Source organism: Olea europaea, chromosome 18 (genome assembly GCF_002742605.1).
Source record: "Olea europaea var. sylvestris chromosome 18, O_europaea_v1, whole genome shotgun sequence".
In the NCBI taxonomy this organism is placed as follows: Eukaryota; Viridiplantae; Streptophyta; class Magnoliopsida; order Lamiales; family Oleaceae; genus Olea; species Olea europaea.
In genome coordinates, this window is record NC_036254.1 from 8,222,439 (window position 1) to 8,243,593 (window position 21,155).

Sequence of the window (21,155 nt, forward strand, 5' to 3'; positions counted from 1 at the left end):
GTACAACAACAAACAAAAACATCCAAATTGAAATTCCAATAAACAAACACAAAAATTAAAACTCAGTTGGGGGTCTATTTATTATAACCCAATTCCAGTGAAGTCACCATGGACTTATAAATCTCATATATCAACCTGTTTTCGAATTCAGTATTGGTATGAGGCAGTGAAGGTTTTCGAGCTTTGGGAATTCTTCTTGCACCAAATGTTTTTTCAGAGCCTGAATTTACTGCCATCTTCAGCATCATGTTCATGTAGGCGTTCTTGAATTTGTACCACAGTTTCAATGGAGAAGGCAGTCTAAATCGAAACTTTTTTATCCTCCATGACCGCTTTGTGTTTCCAGCTCCAAACCTTGTGACTGTCACATTCTTTCTATTTGCAGCCGATAATCTGTAGTATCCTTTTCTCTTCCACCGCCTCTTCAATGGCATCCAAATGGTTTCCATTCTGTGCGCGCGCGCGTGTGTGTGAGAGAGAGATGGATGGAGATGATGATGATGAGAGAGAGAGAGAGAGATGATGATGAGAAGCAAAAATGTAATATGATATATAGGCAGAGAAAATAGTCAACCGGTCAAGAAAGTCGGTAAAAGAAATGGATATTTTTTATTATTAAAGTACAAATTATGAGAATTTTAAGGAAATAGATAAAATAAAACCGTCAATCGTGAAAGTCTTAAATTTCTCATTTGTATTATTTTTTCTCTGGTCAGACAAAAAAGTTTGAATTTTGACCTCAGATGCCACATAGAAGTTACATGTTGAAAGCGCACATAATGGTGTGTTTGATTACATTTATTTTTCATGGAAAATATCAGCTTTCCACCCAAATTCCTACTTGGAGTGTTTGATTGCTAATTTTTTCCATGGAAAATATTTTCCAACTTTTGAAAATATGCCTAATTTTCCTTGTTTTTAAGGAAAATATTTTTCTTGGGTAGAGGTGGTTTTTATTTTCCACAAAAGATGGAAAATATTTTCTTTTTTAGGTAATATTTTTCATGCCAATCAAACACACTCTAAGTTTTTATTTTAAACAAATACTCCTTCCGTCTCACTTATATAGAATTATTTTATTTTTTTACACGAATTAAACAATCTTATTTAATATTATTAAAAAAATATTTTTTACCAAAAATTTTCCTAGTTTACCATTATTTATATTTGTACAATTTCAAGATTAAATAGAAAAAATAGTTATGACTAAACGAATTAAATAAGATATATTAGTAAACGAACAAAACAAAATATTCTTAAAAAAGAAATAAAATTATATAATTGGGATAAGAAAATAAGGAAAGTCAACTTATATAAATGAGATGGATGGAGCATTAGAAATCATTTCACACATATTAAAATTTATAAATATAACTGATGGAGTTACTCTCTACATCAAAGAGAAAACCAATTTGTTAATAGTTAATTATCGAAGCCGTGCTAATAGGCAATAGCTGTCCCTCCAATAGGGGGCGTCATAGGCGCCTTGTTATTTGGCCGGAATTTAATCCTGACCAGACAAGTTTTTCCTAATGATTGTAAGCATTGACGTCAGGGTTAGTCATTAATAATGCTGACTAAAAATCAAAATGAATGAGGAAAGTACTGTCCTTAGCTGAAAAATAATAACTAGTGTGTTGAATCTGAGAATTTGAAATGATAAAATTTGACTTAAAAATTGCATGCCACAATTTAGCCCGAGCACCATTATTTGTAGATTATAATAAAATTTATAGTATTTTTTTGAAAAATGAATAGTTAAATTTTTTTTTACTTATGTGTAATATTATTTTATTGAAAATTGTGTGATTAAAAGTAGAAGAGAAAAAATTTTAATTTAATATAATGAAAAATAATGGAACTCAAACGGGAGTTTAGTCGTTGAGAACTGCTACAACAACTGGGTTTGGATCCCTATCTCCAAACCCCGTCAATTTTGCATTAACCTTTAGTCATTTAAGTACCCTGACAAGTATTTATGCATCCGTCGAATACATGACAGTGTTATGCATTATCAAAGTTTGAATGCAAATTTTAACTCTTGCATCATGATAAAGGACCAAAATGGTCTTCTGACCATGTTACATGTGATTTTATTTGATGGTTTGACATCGAAAAAGTAATTAATCTATCACTCAAAATTATTTTATTTATTTTTACGGCCCCACTTTTACTTACTAAAATATCCATTTTCTTCGCCGTCATACACGTGCTAAGAGAATTATTTGAACAAATTAAAATAAATATGTATTTGATTGATTGAAGATATGATTGTGCACGTAACACCCTTCTAGAATTTGTTTTAGATTTTTGGTTGAAGCAGGCACGTGCTACTTAAAAGTTTCCAAGTACTAATTTTACATGTCAGCGACCAGAATTATGTTATTCGAAATTTATGTAATTAATTGTTTTACGTATTGTTAAAATTAATGATAAAAATATTGATTACTTCAACACGCTATCAACTTTCAACCAAATTGTATTTCTAACACAATTGTAGCAACAAAGAATCTTACGCTTTTGGAACTTCGGAAATTATAGCACTTTCAAAATCATCATAAACAATCTTAGGTAAATGATTATAACCCATAATTTCAATAAATAAAATATAGATTTCCATCCTGTTTGAGTCTCTTTAATATTTATTTTTTCTCACACTTATTTTTAACCACACTTTCTTCCAATAATAGTTTACATGTAAATTCAAAATTTTTTCTATATTTTAATCACATATTCTCTTAAAGGCGTTGTAGTGTATATTTATTTTATGTTTATTCAGTGAAATTGACCCTTAATATAAACTCTTCAGGGATGGGGCATATTGGATTGTAGAAATGGCAACATTATGCACCGTGAATTTACCCTTGTCCTTGTCTAGTGCTCTACGGTTCACCTTTCTACCGAACAAGTCCTTGTAGTTTTTGTCGAGATTCAACTTTGTGGTCATAATCTTCTAGGGCGAATACTGAGTTCACCATTGATCCTTTCGCCTCCCCCCACTTGATCCGCTCTATGTGGATGACCCATTTCTTACGATACACCTTGACAATTTATAAAAGTTCGCATACCACCATATTTTTGTATCATGTGGTCACTTTGATAGTTGTCTTTTCAACATATATATCACTTTGTACTTAATACAAATGTTGAAAAATAAAGGAGTGTTTTGTATCACATAACTTGACGGAGCGGAAAATTATAGGGAAGATGAACAATCACAAAATGAGAAAACTCTCAAGGAAAATTTTATTGAATTCAAGAACTGCCGCCTTAAAGGGCTTATAATATCTTAAATAGAAAAAAAAAAAAACCTAGCAAAATTCGGAAAATAGAAAAAAAGAAGAAGATATTTTTCCAAAAATAGAAAAATATAAGATAACTACTAAAATGGAAAATCCTTATCTTCAGGATCATCATCCAACAAACGGATTATAAATCTGAATTTTATGGAAAAAGATATTGCAAAAAAAAAAAAAATACCATAAATAGCAAAAAGGTCTAAACGAAGGCCTAAACGATAGATTTTGTCCAAAATTGGCCTTGCGTCAGGGTCCAAAGCCCTGCGTTTTATTCATTGGCTCGATTTCGATCGAATTAGACTAGCAATTCGTCAAAAACGAACTAACCCGAAATTATCATGAAATAAAAAAAAATATTATTTTGCCTTGCAACAGTCCTATTTTATCATAAACTCTAATCCCTTATGCACTTCATCAGAATTAATGTTATACAACACCTCTCTCTCTCTCTCTTTGTGGGCAAAGTTCCCTCTTTTCAATCGTGTGGTTACATCTTTCGGCAGTCGGCACTGGCCATGAGTGCATCTACTTCATAATGATCCCTTAAATTAAGAAAAGCAAAAGCTACACTATCAATCTCCAATCTATTGCTTGACGATTAAGTTAGTTCTCAATCTTTGAAAGCTAGCTAGTTGATTGTCATTCTTCAATTGGAATTGCACAATCAGTCAATAATTTCATAAACTATAGGGGTGTTTGATAGCCATTTTTAAGTAAAAATACATTTTAGAATAGTAACTTGATGAGAAGTTTGTGGTTGAAAAATAAGAAAAAGTTTTTTATTTATATGTAATATTATTTTAATGAAGAATGTGTGGTTGAAAAGTAGGGGAAAAAAATGCATTTTGAAAAAAATGGATACCAAACGGGGCTATATAAATATCATATAAATTGTCACCTAACCCCACATTCAACTTTATTTTTTCACGCTAGATTTTGTTTTCCAACTTTGACCCGTAACCAAAAATTAGAAGTGATGCATATCTCCGTTAGAGTATTTAACGATTTTCAATCTTGTAGGCTAATTGAACAATTGTAATTGAAGTTTGAGGACCAACTTTCCAACCAAGTAACAGCACAAGAACAAATTCTCAATCTTCTCTTAGGAAAATGATTCTGGGTGAACTCAAAATTAGCCGACTTATACCGAATTCTAGAATTCATTGTGCTGTGCTCCACAAAGTAAATGAACAAAAAGGAAATGAGAGAACTGAGAACAGTTCTCAAGTTTTACAACGAGCATTCTGGTTTACTTTTTAAATAGCCTTAGTGCTCAAATGCTGGCATAAGTTCTTCTGTAGATGGCAGAACTCATTACATGGAGTGAGAAAAATTCATAAGATTAGTTGATGCACGTATTTACACGTATTCTACCAAAATTAGACGGTGCAGATGATTTTAAGATACAAGAGTCTCAAAAACTACCTCTTTCCAGATTCTAAATCTTCGACTGGTAAGCCGAGACGACCAGATGACGATATCTCTCTGACTGAACTGTTGTTTCTTTCATTTTGTTGGTTTTCGACCGCGGCCACAGAGGTCTGCAGATTGTTTGCATTCGAGCATGACGACTCTAATGTTCGGAAATACGTATATGTTCCCCAACCTATCAGAAAAGAATGCACAGGCTCTCAGGGAAATAACTATTGGTATGCCATTGAAAATGAACACTTATTTCTACGAAGCAAGAGCTTTTATCAATTAATATAGTTGCAAAAACAACAGCCGCGTACTATAAGTTAAAGCAGCAGAAGATACCATCAACGTGATATGGTACCGGGAAGAACTGCAAATAGTAAAACATGGCCACCACTAGACCTGCGCAAAAACTTCCATTAAACCTATTGAATCTGTGATTCGATGTTATAATTAGCTTTCAACTGATAAATACAACAGAAGTCAAAATGCAATTGACAAACCTAGTAGACCTCCTGCAAATGCATCCTGCCAGTGGTGCCACTAATCATCCACTCGAGAAATGACAACAAAAGATGCAACAAGTAGAGGAAGCAAAACTACACAGTGTTTTGCAACATGACCTCTCCTATCAAATAACTTTATCTTCTCAGATAGCTACCATTGACCTCCAAAAATGGCATGCACCAACAGATGCAAAGGTTGCCGATCGAGAAAAAGGTCCGACGACCGTTTGCACTCTAACAATCAAATCAACGGTCGGACAAAATATATGTAAAGTGCAATAGTATGGAAATGAGGGATTTGGCAAAAGAGTTAAGACATACCTTAATTGTGTGAATGAGTTCATATATATAGAGAAATGTGAGTGAAGTGGCCAAACGGGTTAGTGGGCCTAAGTCCGCACCCAATAAGGAAGTGATTATATTAGCATAATAATAGGCACCTCGCTAGACATCTTAGGGCCTCGGTGGCACTTCGGCTGGCTTCTTTAGAGCCTCGACTTGGGGCCCAACTCTGATGGGCCTCAGCTTGGGTCCAATAAGATGGCCCAATATGGGATGATAATTTATAGACGTAACAAATGCAGTAATAAGAAGACCCTGCATATTCAATTCATCCCGTCATAAAAAAAATTAGAGTATTTAGTATAGATGCCCATTCATTGACAAGCTTGGAACAAGAAGCTGTGAAAGTTATCCACTTATCCTGAGTTCTGGCTTGCCCTCGTAAATCTTGAATGTTCTCAAAGAAACATTGTAAAATAAAGGGAAAAAAATTCCAGAAGTGCTATTACATGGAACTTGCAAATAGAACGAAGTTTGTTTACAAATAATAGATCTATGTAAAAATTAGGATGGAGCAAGAAAGGTTAAATAAGATATGATTAACAATTTAACATTACGACCGAGCCTATGAAAAGTGAATCGGTGAAAGGCTAGAAGACACTTCAGGAAACATTTGTTGATGAAAAATGGACATAGTAAAACACAAAGCTGCAGTAAAAAGAGTTGAGATGTTGCTTTTGGCAAGAGCAATCATTCTTATAATATCATTAAGCCAGTGACACTATGTATCATTATTCTTTTAACAAAAGGGTGAAATAACACGACTTCTTTATTGAATTGATAAAGCACCTAGGACGACCGACACACGGAAATAGAAAATTTAGCTTTATTATAAAATGTAGCATTATAATTATTTTGTTACCGACGACAAATTTATTTAAAGAAGTTTCCGTGCATCCTAGGATTGCTACTGATGAAATTTGATTTTAAAGAGATATTATAGTCCTTTCATTAGAATCTATGAAAATTGAGCAGTGACAATTGCTAAGACAGACAGCAATGACCCCTCTACAACTTGGTTTAGGAGTTGTAAAGTTGTTTTCATAGGTAAAATCCCACGTTGTTTCCTTAGTCACCATAGGAAACACTTACTCGTGAGTACAAAGAAATGTCCAACAGCTATTCTAAGACCCTTCATGTCTGTTTCCTCACTTTCTTCTATCACATAAATCAAATCCAATTCAAAGGAGCAAGCTAAACCAATATACAATTCTTTATGCGTTAACATACCCGTTAGTTTTTTCAGTGAGTTCACTTTTAAGGATAATCAAATTTGAAAAATGAATTAATTTAATAATATATAATATGTCTAACTTCTAAATTAAAGGACTTTTTTATTATATTATAATAAAAATTTCTCATCCATCTAGAGAAAAACAAATTTTATGGGGAGAATGGAAAAGTATCTTAAAAATTCCAAATCTCCCGAATTTCAACTCTAGAGGTTAGTATTTATCTATGGAGGAAATTTTACTCTATGTATCACCTTCTTTCTTTCTTTCTTTCTTTTTTTTTTTTTTTTGGCAATGGAAGACATATTTTCTTATCTACTTTCTTGAATTTGTATTAGGGGTCAATTTTATTTATTTTTTTCTTTTTTCAACATTATCCTGCATCATTAGTTTGTTTCATGCCAAAAAAGTTTTAAATTCACGTGAAAATCATTTGTATATTTTTTGATTGTCTCATTCTCTTTTTAACTTCCACTCCAACCAAAGAACAATTGGTTTTTCCAAACTTGGCCATTGATTTGAATGGTTAGAATGTTTACACCTCGTGTATTGTCAAATTAGTTGAAAAAAATTATTGTAAAAATAATTTAATTTAAAGTTGAGAATTTCATGAAATATGTGATTAAAATTAAGGGTCCGTCTGATTATAAAGATGAAATTTGGGTAAAAAAAAAATGAATTTCAGGGAATTGATTCCCCGTTCCCCCTCCCCCACCCAATTAAATTACTTTTCATTACATTTTATTTTTCTCTCTCATATTTTCAACCACACAATCTTCCATAGAATAATATTCCACATAAATAAAAAAAAAACTTTTTATTCTTTTTAACCACTCATTTAAAAAAAAAAACATTATTCACCCATTTTCATTTCTAGAAAATGGTGGCCAAATCCGGGCTGAATTGCCTAGAAATTATTTTATGGGAAATTGTCAATTATTATGTTTGATTAGTATAATATTCCACGTGAAAAATGTTGAAATAAAAGTGTTTTTTGGTATTCTTTTAGCTTTGTTTTATATGAAATTGTCAATTAAATGAAAATATTTTTTTTACAATTAAGGACAGAATTTTTTTCAATTGCAAAAAAAATAAAATAATAATAATAAAATAAAAAACGAAAAAAATAAAATAAAAATCGGCAGCATAGTCTAGAAAACAAAAAAAAATGTATGTGGCAAGAAAACTAAGAAAACCAATTATCTGGAAAAAAAAATGTTATCAAATAGCAAAAAAGTGAAAGTTGGAATTTGAATTCCATTTTTCATGAAAAATAATGGTCTATTAAATGGACCCTAATTGTTAATTTTGATTTTGATTTAAATTAAAAGTTTAATTCTTAGGAGGATAATTTCACAACATTCAACAATAATTGTACCTGCCAAGTACGCTTATCTGTACCTCCCAATAGCCTTTGTAATGTGTCTGTACACTGTATCTGCTATTTAAGCCCTCCATCTCTCTTCAAATCTCCCAAAAGCTCATCCTCTCTCTGAAAACAATACTGAAAATTTTCTTGAGAGAATGAAGAGTTTGATACGGAGGCTAGCAAGAGTGGCAGATTCGACACAGTATCATCTTTTGCGATCGGAGTTGAGGACGAGACGCCGGGGGTCTGTGCCTTTCCGGAAGAACAGCGGTGTGCCAGAGGGACATTTGCCGGTGTATGTAGGCGAGGAAATGGAACGCTTTGTTGTGAGTGCAGAGCTTTTGAATCATCCAATTTTTGTAAAGCTTCTGAATAAATCGGCACAGGAATATGGTTATGAACAAAAAGGTGTTTTGCGGATTCCCTGCCATGTGTTCCTCTTCGAGCGAGTGCTGGAGGCTCTAAGCATCAATGGCGGAGTTTCAGATTCAAGTGACCTCCAGGATATACTGAGTTATCTATCTGATGAATTCCGGTAGTGAAAACGAATCAATGGAAGAACAGATTAACAGAAGTAAAAAGTAAATAATTCATAGAATTTGGAGTATCGTCACCTTATGCTGATGAATGATGATGATTTATTTGCAACCAGAACAGTTTTTTTTTTTTTTCCCCTTCCTTTTTTCTGATTTATCCTTGTAAAAAAGTTGTGATCATCAACGAATTAAGTGGAGTCGTCTCAGATTTTAGGGTTTTTGATGAATCTGTTTAGGCTACTGATGTAGAACGTGTAAGAAAAACAGAATGATATTGAGAATTACGTCGTGTTTTATTTTATTTTATTTTATTATTTTTTTTTTTTGGGCCTAATTTCAAGAGTGCATAGTTAAATTCTATATTCATATATTTACGTGAGTAGGATTCAGGCGGTTCATTTTAAATTCAATGCAACGGACGATCGAATACCGGTGAAGTGTCAGTTTATGTTAATTCTGTGAATTAGTTAGTTGTTAAAAAAGCTAGTAGAAGATGTCTTGGCCTATATTCGCGATTCCTCCTTTATTTATTATTATTATTTTTTATTATTTTTTTATTTTTTCCTTTCCTTGGTTTTATAGGGTCAATTCACTCCCCTGTAAAAGATTTTATATCTAGAAAATTAACATTGAAAAGTGTGTCCAATTAATTGGTTAATTCGATTTTAGACGATTAACAGATGATTGATTGTAGATTCCTTGAAGTATGTATTCCTATCGGTTCAAGCCAGTTCGAATTAAGGCTACTATAATTCTATATTTAATTACGCTTGATCTTCAAAGTATTGGTTTATATGATCAATTCAATACTCGTATCAATAATTTATGTAGTGAAAGAAAATGTAATTTTATATTTTATTACACTTGATCTTCAAAGTGTAGATTCCTTGAAGTATGTATTCCTATCGGTTCAAGCCAGTTCGAATTAAGGCTACTATAATTCTATATTTAATTACGCTTGATCTTCAAAGTATTGGTTTATATGATCAATTCAATACTCGTATCAATAATTTATATAGTGAAAGAAAATATAATTTTATATTTTATTACACTTGATCTTCAAAGTATTGGTTTACATGGTCAATTCACTACTCGTATCAATAATTTCGATTTTAGACGATTAAGTGATGGTTGATTGTAGATTCCTTGAAGTATGTATTCTTATCGGTTCAAGCCGTGTCGAATAAAGACTACTATAATTTTTTATTTTATTAATCTTGATCTTCAAAGAATCGGTTTATATGGTCAATTCAATACTCATATTAATAATTTCTATAGTGAAAGAAAATGTAAAGAGGGAGAAGAAAGAGGTTGAGACCATGTTTAGGCTGTTCGATAAGAGCTGCCTATATGGTTAAGTTAATTTACAGTTGGATGTTACGTATTAATTACACTATTTATTATATGTATTTTCCGAGATAGACTTTTCCAATCGCCCCGCAAAGACAGACGTTCAGAAAGGTTCTCGAGATTCTCAATCACTCTTCCGAGAAAATCTTACTTCAGTTATGGTGGTGCTTCACGGCTTGAAGAAAAACTTATCCACTGGTAGAGGAAGCTGAGAGGAAAAAGGCAAAATTCACCCAAACTTCTAATTTGACGAAATAGTGTAAATAAAGTCCTCCGGCCCTCTCTATTGGTCTTATTCTTATTGTGCGCCTTGTGAGGACGTTTGGATCCGCGAATCGGCAAGAGGTCTTGGATTCGGCATTTGTTGGGGGAGAAAGCGAAGTTCTAACAATATTTCTATATTTTTGTTGCCTTCAAGTTCCTGGAAAGAGGAGGAGATTTTCTATTATAATTTATAATTGCTCAAATCAAGACATGACTTATGAGTAATGTGAAAGCAATTAATAAATTATCGTGATTCTTGGTCGCTGGATATTTTCCATATATTTTATATCTTTTAATAAATATAATATATCTAAATTATTTAGTTTTTTATTATATTTCCCACTTAGTTACTCTTATAAATAAGAACGAAATAGAGTCCTAGTCGAAGCATTAATTAGTTAATTAAACTTGTCAGTTGGATTTGATCCAAACTCATAACGGATTATTAATTACAATTATATGTGAAATCACAAAGACGTATAATTTTAATTTGAGGCGGAAAGTGAATTAGTACATTATTGTATTATTTTATTAAAAGCTTTTTTATTTGACATGTGCATTATCGTGTCATTAATGTATGTACAACTCGTTATTTATAAGTCTTACTCCAACAATTTGATTATTCAATTAGTAAAAGGTTTTTTCTTATTTGATATTCACAATCTTGTGTTGTTATTTTAGTACACACAACTTACTAAGTCTAAGTACTCCTCGTTTATTGGCTGGACTACTTAATTGATAGACGTATCTCTCATTTGATTTTCAATATATCGTGGTCATTGGCAAATGTACGACTTTATATCATTATACGTTCTTTCACCGTTTCGCAACTTTTTATCTTAATTTTATTTAATGTGACGTATTAAACACGTCGTATGTACAAGAGGAGCAACATTAATTTAGTGCACATTTGAATGTTGAACAAAATTTAGCTAATAAATAAGTAGAAAAATACTTATTTTTGGACCCACTTACACGTCGGATGAGTTGGCATAACATGAACAAATGGCTGATAAAATCTTGACAAGAGAGGTGTGAGCCTCGGAAAATACATGAATTTCCTTCTATCGTTCATTAAAATAGAAGGACTGATTTCTTAATAATCATTTGTTCAATGATTGCAATTACAAATTTAGTCAAGTAATAATTTTATTATTAATTAAAAATATCATCAATTGGGCAAGAAATGCCATAATTTTAAAAGTAATTATATCAGACATCTTCACAAGAGTAATTTTTCAGTTGCTAACACTATGGATACATCGTAAAATAACTTTCAAATAATCGACATTGAAACCTTTTGTCGATCTCATTCTTCGTAACCTATTTTTAGCTGTCATGAAACATAGAAGCTTGCATGGTGAATTCAACAATGGAAATCACTTTCGTTTATTGCATTGTGCAATAGATCTTGGTTTTGAATATTTCAACTCCAGCTTCAAGAAAATATAAATATCCCATAATTGAAATTGACATTTATATTCATGTTTCTTGATTTTCTGGCTCCCACTTGGCATTGATTCCTTTCAAACTTATTCATCTCCCATCAGTTTTCTTGATTCAGGACAAAATATAAATATACTTCCAAATCCACATGCATTATTTGCCCTTGACTAATGCATAAGGCACATGTTACCTAGGTAACCGCATATCTTCATCACACATTATTTTTAAGTCAATAAGTTGGAAAAAGCCAAGGTATTTTTGCTTTGCTGTTATGATAGAAACAATACAAGGATCCCATAAAAGGGGGCCCTAACACGTGAATGGATGATTTGATTCACATGCATTATTATTTTTTTTCACATCTACTATGTGTTTTCAGAAATTTCTCCTTTTCTGGACAACCTGATTTTATCATATTTATTTTGTCATTTCCCATTTGGGCTATAGAGTATTCATTTATTGGGGTTTCAAAATTTGGTATTAGGATTCTTGTAATAGATAATTCTTATGTCCATGATAGCCACCAATGGAAAAAAATTTATGATATATTTAAGAAAGGAAATAATACATAACCCCTACATATAAGAATTACATTTAAATTTAACAAACTTGTCAAATTATTTAAAAATCAAGGTTCTAATTCCAATTAATAATATATAATTAATTAAATTAATTATCCCAGGCCGATTAATAGTATCCCCACCCCCACTCACTACCACCAAATTAATAATATATCAATTAATAATATCCCACCCCACACGCAGCTCACCCCATAAATCTCCAGAAATTAAAATTTCTCTACACCCCCATGAAGATGGACCCAACCCCAGCCTACCTCATTGAAGAAAACTCTAAAAATTAAAAATATTCTCTCTCTATATATACATTCACAAACACAATATTTTTACGGGTGAGGTGGCAAGGTTTGAAAAATAGATCTACGTGGTAACGATGATGGTGCATTGTAAGTGATAAAAGTGCATTGGAGTCGATCTGTTTAATGGTGATAGTGGGGTTTGAGGTAATAGCAGCGTTTTGAGTATCGTATGGTGATAGTAGTGTTGCATTGTACTTGACAAATTTTTTGATTGACAGAATTATATGTGACCAGGTTTCTTGTTTGTGATCATACATATGCTATCCGTGGCTAACTGTGACTAGATCGCCTTTGACTAAGTCGGTCTAATTTGTAACTATACATAACCAAATCACTGATATATGTTATTGTGACTAAATTTTTATTTAGTATGAATGTCAGTGATCAGATCAGTCTAATTTGTGACTCAATGTTAATATGGTCACAAAGCATCACCACAAAAAATCTACACACACTAAAGACCAACACCACAATCGACCACTCACGACCACTACCACCTTCAACTCAAAACTCACAACAACAATTCCCATCATAATCACCATCACTTCCACCAACACATTTAACAAACACCAACCACCACCCCCCGCATCACACTATCATCAGAACCACCACCAACCGTCACCAAACCTTGAAGACCTCCATCGATTACAAATCTTAACCATAAAATTTCACTAGCCAACTCAAAAAATGGAAAAAAATAATAACAATAAAATTAATCATCCTAAATCAAAAAACGATGACACACGTGGTGTGTATTCTCTTGCAGTTTCTTCAAGCATCGTTGGACCACAACCGTCCCAACTCACCATTCCCAAGCTCTATAGTTCCAAGCACCCACCGTCGAATTACCATTTCTTCAAGCACCCACCATCTCAACCAGCCACTCCTTAGTTCTGTTGTCGGGCCACTTAAACAACTTGATAGAAAAGATGAGATGTCATTGAAGGAGAGGAGATTTTTCCTGCTGTATGAATTAAATGTTTGTAGGGACAAGGTGGGATAGTATTTGATGGGTGGGTATTATAATGGCAGTGGAAGGGATAAGAAAGTAGGGGTGGGGAGTGAAATGCAATGGGCGGTTGGAAAATGAGATTATACTTGATTTTTGAAGAAAAATATTTACCACCTGATTAATGTAAGGATCCATTTGATTGAAAAATAGAATTTGGGTGAAAAGAAAAAGAATTCCAGGAAATTGAATTGCCTAAAACTTGAGTGGGTTGGCTAATTGACCAAGGAACCTTGGTGGTCGGCCACGTGGACAAGAGGGTCTTGGTGACGTGGAGCCACGTATGGCAAGGCATGATACAAACCAAATCAACATTATTACCCTGGAATGATGTCTTTGAAAAAAGCCAGCAAAGATTTCCCCGTTTCCTTCTTTAGAAATCTCCAGCATCTCCCTTAGAGACTTGATGTTCGATTCCGGATCTGCAAGCAGTGCAATTCCAAGCTCAGCAAGTTTATACTTCTTGCTCTCGTTGGCTTCTTCAGCTGTTATATCATTTTTCACCTCATCCTGCACACGGTCGCAAAATTTAACTTAAGAAACAGCGTTCATATTGATAGAGATAGATAGAACTTTTTGGTTTCCCATCATTCCTTGAGACTATGATTAATGGGTAACAAAGTTGTCAAATTTAGAAAAAAGGAAAAAAATAAAATAAATTATAATACTAGTTCACTCGAAACCAGATTGCAAAACATCTGAAGTATAGACTGAAGATTTCCACAGAAAAGCGAATTCATGCACAAAAACCTCATAATTTCTATAACCTGTGGTTCCTTTTGATTATAAACTTCTGAAATGTGAATTTTACCCCAAAATTTCTGAATTCTGAACTCAGCCCACTAAATTTTCCTACACAGATTTTTCTAATCTGCAAAATTCAGTTATATGTAGGCAACCTGAAGAAACATACACCTTACTATACGGCCCATCACAGATTGTAATTCAAAACCCATCCCATAAACCAGAATTAATATCGTTCAAGGTAAATCTGGCATGAACATTGACTTTCAATTTGATGATAAATGAATTATAGAATGGAAATATTATAACTTATGGCGATCCCATGACAGCATGTGAAAAATAAAAAGTAACCAACTGAGTGCTGTACTCCAATCAATCACTAGTTATTTCATTCTCTGATGTAGAATCAATGGGGATTTTAGCAGTTATGCAATGACCAGCGGAAAATAAGCAGAAGACTAAGAAGAAATAGCAAGCAAGAAAGAGAAGAACCGAAGAGAACGGGGGAGAAGACCGGAGAAGAAGAGAATCAAGGGAGAAAGTCGGGGAGGAGAAAACTTAACCAAACATTTCATTCATCTTCATCAATTCATCCTCCCTTGGAAGTTTAATACAAAGAAATAAATAATAAAAATAAACCTAATAGTTATGGGGCTTGGGCCGACCGTAATACAAACCCAACTAATAAAGCAAAAGTAAATTAGTCCAAAGCAAAATAAGATGGTCCAACAGGTGATGCCCTCATCAATTCTCCCGAGGTGGAAGAAGAATTCGACCCCGTCGAATGGATAAATCACAAAAGAGCTATCGTCCATCTCCAAGTTAGTGTCTAAACTCATACGGTGGACGATTTCTCTGAAGAACCAAATATCGAAACTCGACAGCTGATATAAATGAAAGAAGCAACTTATCCTCAAGGATATGAGCCGACCAAGGAGGACGATCTCTCCTTTTAATCAAGTTATGAAATTGGTCTCCAAGTAACAAATACCCATGCAACTCATTTCCAGAATCTTCACGTGGTTGTACATAGTGAGGAGCACAAGAAGCTAGCATTTGATATTGGCCTGTAGAGACAAAAGATTGCAACATCGAATGCTCGAATATGTCTTGATTAGGAAACAATTCTTCTATATTGAAAATATAACTTTCATTTAAGTTTGATGGCCAATCAAATAGAAAACCTTTGTACGAATACTCTAATTTATATAGCACATAGAAAGTAAATTTGAAAATTTCATGATCGGAAATGATTTGACCTTTTAACTTGACATGAAATTTAGGAATATTGTCAAAATAATGAAGAGCTAGCACATTGTGTCGATAATTAGCAGGCAACATCCTAATGTCAATAGGAAGAGTGTGCAATCGAGTGAGGACCTTAGAGAACAATGTGGCAACCCCTCGAATCTCATGTAATTGAGGAAGAACTAAAACAAAGTCAACATTAAAGTCATGCAACATAGTAGGCACTAGATCTAAGACATCTGAAATATTTGACTTCGATGACATTAATTTAGGTACTTTCTCAATTAAGTCACTATTAAGTGTATCGACTATAGATGTGGTCAAAATAGGGGACACAATACACTGTTCACAAGTATCGACTTCTGAAAATACGGAGGAAAGAACTGCACTATAATCATCTAAACAAACCCCTAGAGATTTTATAGCTTGTAAAAAGTAAGGTTTGATCTTGTCATCACACTTCTCAATAAGTCTTTCCACCACACAAAATGCAATAGTAGAAACCTCTTTGTGTTTCGTTTGAACACTATCCAACAAAAGTGTAATCAAGTCCAGAGGGATATTGTCACTTTCTTCCAATGTAAAGGTCATGATAGTCTCTATGGATGTGAAGACATTCTCTAAATGATTTTCTTTTAGAGCTACAAGAAAGTGTTGGAACATGTCAATAATCGTACGTTCACAATCTAAGTCCAACATGATAAGGTAGTATTTTGCATTAGCCATGGTATCTAGTATCCTTACTGCTGTAAAATACAAATTGATGAATGTGCTTGTGAGATATGCAAATGAGGATATAAACAATAGAAAAATATCCTGGATTATTTCATCACAAATGGGGGGATCGGATGCCGTAATACAGAATATTTCACCAAGACAAGAAACAACTGCTACTTGTATAGCAACTTCAGGATATCTTAATAGCTTATTCGAAATCAATGCCGTGCTAAGTGTATTAATAGATGTAAGCATGGAAAAGATGGCAATGGATCCACTCGTGAAAGCAAATACTCAGAGTGTGCAAGTAACGATATGAGTTCATTAAAAGACAATGAAAATTGAAGAAGTTTTCGTCCATTTGTTAACAAGTGGACTTCTAACATTTGATATTCAAGCCATAACATTTTTTTTTAATTGACAAGCCAAGATACTAAAATAAAAGCATATATTCAATATAATAAAATTGTTACCTCAAGGGACTTGCAAGAGTCAAACAATGCTCCAATCGTAAATTTCAAATTGGCACAGGCTATTGTGGCAAAGCTGTCAATCAACATAATTAAAAGATCACCTATAAATAATGACGGGAATTTCTCTTCTTCTTTTTTATCCTTTCCCTTTTCTCTCTCTTTTTCTTTTTCATTTTTTTTAAACAACTAAGCAAACTCAACTATATAAAAACTAACAAAAGGGCATAATTGACCTAAATTACATGAGGACAAAATTAAGAAGAATGAAAACGGAGGTTCAACTCATGAACTCAATCGTGTCTGGGCTGTTGATCGACGATGGTTCTGGCTGCCGAGGAGGGGAGGTAACTGCTTGGTTGGCGAGGTCGGTGGCTGAAGATGAAGAAATGAGTGGCGATAAGCTGGGTATGGCAGCTGTCCATGAATTGGATTTCGAGACAGTTTGTGAGTGGACGGGTGGTGGTTGACGATGATGACGACGTCGGCTGCGAGGATGACCGGTGGTTGGTTGCCAAGAATAGAGGCGACGGTCGAAGGGCACGACAATCGCTGGGTGGTTCAAGCGAAAGTGAAGCTCTCTCCATAAAATCTCTTCCTCTCTCCAGTTGTTTATGTAGCTTTGGAGAAAGTGATGACAGCGTGAGGAAAATCAACGCCTGTGATTTGGTTGAAATTTTCTGGGTCACCGTTTGGGTGGTTGAATTTGGCGAGTTGTCAACTGTGAAGTGGTCGGCGGTTACTGTTGGTTGGAGGTTTAACTTGTAGGGGTGGTGGTGTTTTCTTATGGTTTTAATGGGCTGTTGATGTAGATTATGGGAAGATTGGTAGTTGTTGGCAGTTAAGAGGGACGGTTACTGCTAGGTACACGTTTTGGGTTTGGAGTTGCTGTGATGCTGATGGATTGGTTAGTGGCAGGCTGGTGGCGGTTTTTGTGTGTATGTAATGGTAAAGATGCTAGGAAGTTACGGGGTCTGTGGGTGTGATGGCGAGAGTTGCAGCAGCGGTTATGGTGGGGGTTGGGCATGTTTCCCGATTATGGTGGCAGCGATGATGGCAGAAGAATAAATTGACTGGTTTTGAACAATGGGTGAAAGAAGCCAGCTTTGGCTCTAATACGAAGTTGATGTAGAATCAATGGGGATTTTATTAGCTAAGCAATGACCAGCAGAAAATAAGCAGAAGACTAAGAAGAAATAGACAGCAAGAAATAGAAGAACCGAAGAGAACGGGGGAAAAGACCGGAGAAGAAGAGAATCAGGGGAGAAAGTCGGGGAGGAGAAAACTTAACCAAACATTTCATTCATCTTCATCAAATCATCCTCCCTTGGAAGTTTAATACAAAGAAATAAATAATAAAAATAAACCTAATAGTTATGGGGCTTGGGCCGACCCTAATACAAACCCAACTAATAAAGCAAAAGTAAATTAGTCCAAAGCAAAATAAGATGGTCCAACAGGTGATGCCCTCATCATTCTCATATTCTCACGTGGACGCCATCAGTGTATCAAATCAAAAAGTTGCAGATTAATATGCGTACCAAAACTTTTGCCTGGGAACTTTGCTGCACTTCTTCTTTCGCTTGTTTCTTTGACTCTTTCCTCAATTTCTTAAGCTTTGCGCGTTTTTCTGCTTTTGTCAAGTTCACCACACTTGGATCCTATATAGTGGCATCGCCTTCATTAGATTCACTTTCAACCTTCTTAATCTCCTTGGCACTGAAATATCGAACACATTTTCACTTTTGCATATAAAGAACCAAAGAGAACAATTTTTCACCAATATTAAATATTAGAAAAATACCTGTTCTATAGTAGAGTTTTCCATCTAAGGTTTTTACAGGAAGCGCATCAACAGGATCAATCTCAATTGCATTTTCCTCTATTTCCTTATTTGGCTTCTTTTTTTTATTTTCTCTCAACCTTTTTTCATACAATGACTCCAAAGCATCTTCTTTTACATCCGCTACTTGTGTAACATGCCTGTTTATATTTTTAATCAGGACAGTATTTTGACAGACCAGGTAATTAAACTACATCAAGTTTCAGTCAAATGAAGCATACTTTCAACAAAAGCAACCTGTAATTTAAGCTACTTTGAAGCATAATCATCCGTTATTATTGGACTTGCTTTGTCCCCATAAAAATATCCTCTCTATGTGCATAATTATTTTATGGTTTTTGTGGCCTTTTTGAAATATTAAAGAGCGAGATCTTCTAAAATAGAAAATGGTATGATGGAGTTTTTGAGTTATAGGCATCTAGATATTTTATAGTTAATAAATATTAGAAGTGATCAGTTGTAAATACATTGCTGTTATTTGTATCTGATGCATGAATTGATTTTGATAGTGACTGAGTAATTGAAGATTCGCCACAACCCAAAAAGAAAAATAAAAACGAACCGAATTCAAAAGCGCCCAAGCCAAGCATATCCAATAACAGGAGGAAAGTAAAGAATATGCATATTTGTCAACTGAATTAGAACCTCATTCAGGGACCTAAATGTGTTTCACAACTTATCTCCAACGAGTTGAACCCTAGGAATTCAAATCTTCATTCTATATACAAAACTGATTCAAAAAATAGTTTCGTAGAAGTTTTGGGAAAATTCAAGGGGTTACTCGAATGTCAAAAGTTATACTTGGATACTAAGAAAAAGAAGAGTTTAAAAATCAGGTGCTATAGATAAGAGTGAAGATTTGAACTTTCGACTTCATCCCAAACCTTGAAATTTATTTTCAATTAGCATGAAACAAACTCGGACCAGATTTAGAATTAATATATAAAGAAATCGTTATTTGAGACGAGACTCAAGCTTGTAAGTTTCAACTTGGTCTGTCTCCAGAATGAATAAATCCTTGTACTATTCACACTAAATACAATCAAAATTAATCCAGTTGGCCGCATTTAACAAATAACAAAATTTTTTAAAGCAATTACTTATGAAATAATATTGAAAATGTTATATTAGCATGAAGAGAGAGAAGTGCTAGATCCTATTCTTCAGTGAATAAAACGATTGAGCAGAGTTTCATATGAACAAGGTTATAGTACAGTTGCTTATGGATCTTTGCTCTGTTGGAACTTAACAGAAAGATCCTAAAAAGAAAGGTTGAAAAAGCCATTAATTTTAAGGGGTACAAAGCCATTCCTCCTTGTGCCGCAAACACACAGTGAAATGTAACGTCATAAAGGTAGAAACTGCAGTCATGTCCTATCTCCTCCAACGAGTCATGACTGGCAGGTGGCTTATAGTTATGCAATTAGGTGGTATTGCCATCCAAATTATTTGATACACTAAATGTTCACTGAGCAAGCAAACATCGAGATGGGACATTAAATCAAAGAATCAAATTGGTGGTAAAATAGAGTGCTATTAGGCCAATTACCCAGTAATTTGCTCCTGTTTTGACTGCATTATCGGAAGAAAAAAAGTAAAGAAAAGCATGTAGGAAATTCATTGATTGGTTAGTAGCAGTAAATTCTCAATCCATTAAAAAAGCCTTACTTGGTGGCTGAATGAGTGTGAGAGCGTCCAAATTTGATACAAATCCAGCATAGTCCATATTTTCGTTGATAAATTGTAAAGCCTCATCGGAAACTTCAATATCTTCTTCCAGAGCTTCCGGCGGAAGCTCAGGCGGCAATATTAAATTTTGTTTATTCTTCCCCATTTGCTCACGGTGTTGTCCGAAATTGAAAAGAAAAATGTCTAACGTATACGAATACAGGAGCAAAGAGAGAATTTGGGGAAAAAAACCCTAAACCCTAGTTGACGTGGGAATTCCGCGCGCCAGATGTCGTATTTGGGCCCCTTGATACTGCTATTGCCCAATAATTGAACGTGTATTGGATCTTTCAATAAAACTTAAGGTCCGGAATGTTTTATATGGACCGAATATAGCCCAATCAAACATTCACGTTGATAAACATTTCCAATATGGTCAACTTTATAGATGTATAAATATATTTTCGATTGTACTACATGTATATTACAACTTACATTGATTTCAGAGCCATTCTGAGGAGCAAGATACTTGGATATGATAAGAAAGTGTTTGATCTGCTACAGATCTAAAAGTTTTGGAGCTGCTTATAAACAAAAACTGAAAGAAATAAAGTTTATATAAACTTGTTGCGTGAGATTTTTAATTTCTTGTAAAGTTTTCTTTTCGAAACTAAGGTTTCTTGATTTTTCCTTTGATTTCTTGTACACTAAAACCTCCTTGAGACTAATTTTTGTCCAAATGCTTCTATAAGGCCTTGGAAATCTTACACAAATCAAGTACAGGTTTATACTGGAAAGATCTTGTAGGAGGAATCTTTG

General features: G+C 33.9%; 2 protein-coding genes across 6 annotated transcripts; one reads left to right on the forward strand and one right to left on the reverse strand.

Annotated features, from left to right (window-relative positions):
• The first annotated feature begins 8,244 nt into the window (after positions 1-8,244).
• On the forward strand, positions 8,245-8,973 carry LOC111366467 (auxin-responsive protein SAUR71-like). Its single transcript, XM_022987223.1, has one exon. It carries the CDS (start codon positions 8,320-8,322, stop codon positions 8,701-8,703), a length of 384 nt encoding a protein of 127 aa, XP_022842991.1. The 5' UTR covers positions 8,245-8,319; the 3' UTR covers positions 8,704-8,973.
• Positions 8,974-12,946: 3,973 nt separating this feature from the next.
• LOC111367376 lies at positions 12,947-20,641 on the reverse strand. 5 transcript variants are annotated; one of them, XR_002697803.1, is made up of 5 exons: positions 20,337-20,619; positions 18,630-18,808; positions 18,367-18,544; positions 16,829-16,901; positions 12,967-14,156 (listed from the first exon to the last, which is right to left on the reverse strand). XR_002697803.1 is itself a non-coding variant. In XM_022988214.1 (4 exons), exons 2-4 carry the CDS (start codon positions 18,651-18,653, stop codon positions 13,842-13,844), a joined length of 459 nt encoding a protein of 152 aa, XP_022843982.1. In that variant the 5' UTR covers positions 18,654-18,808; positions 20,337-20,634; the 3' UTR covers positions 12,947-13,841. The 5 variants fall into 5 exon arrangements, 3 of the variants coding, with proteins under 3 accessions (XP_022843982.1, XP_022843981.1, XP_022843980.1); XR_002697802.1 differs by lacking the exon at positions 12,967-14,156 and adding an exon at positions 14,940-15,457 and having other exon boundaries at positions 20,337-20,618; XM_022988214.1 differs by lacking the exon at positions 16,829-16,901 and having other exon boundaries at positions 12,947-14,156; positions 18,367-18,486; positions 20,337-20,634.
• Between the last annotated feature and the right edge of the window lie 514 nt (positions 20,642-21,155).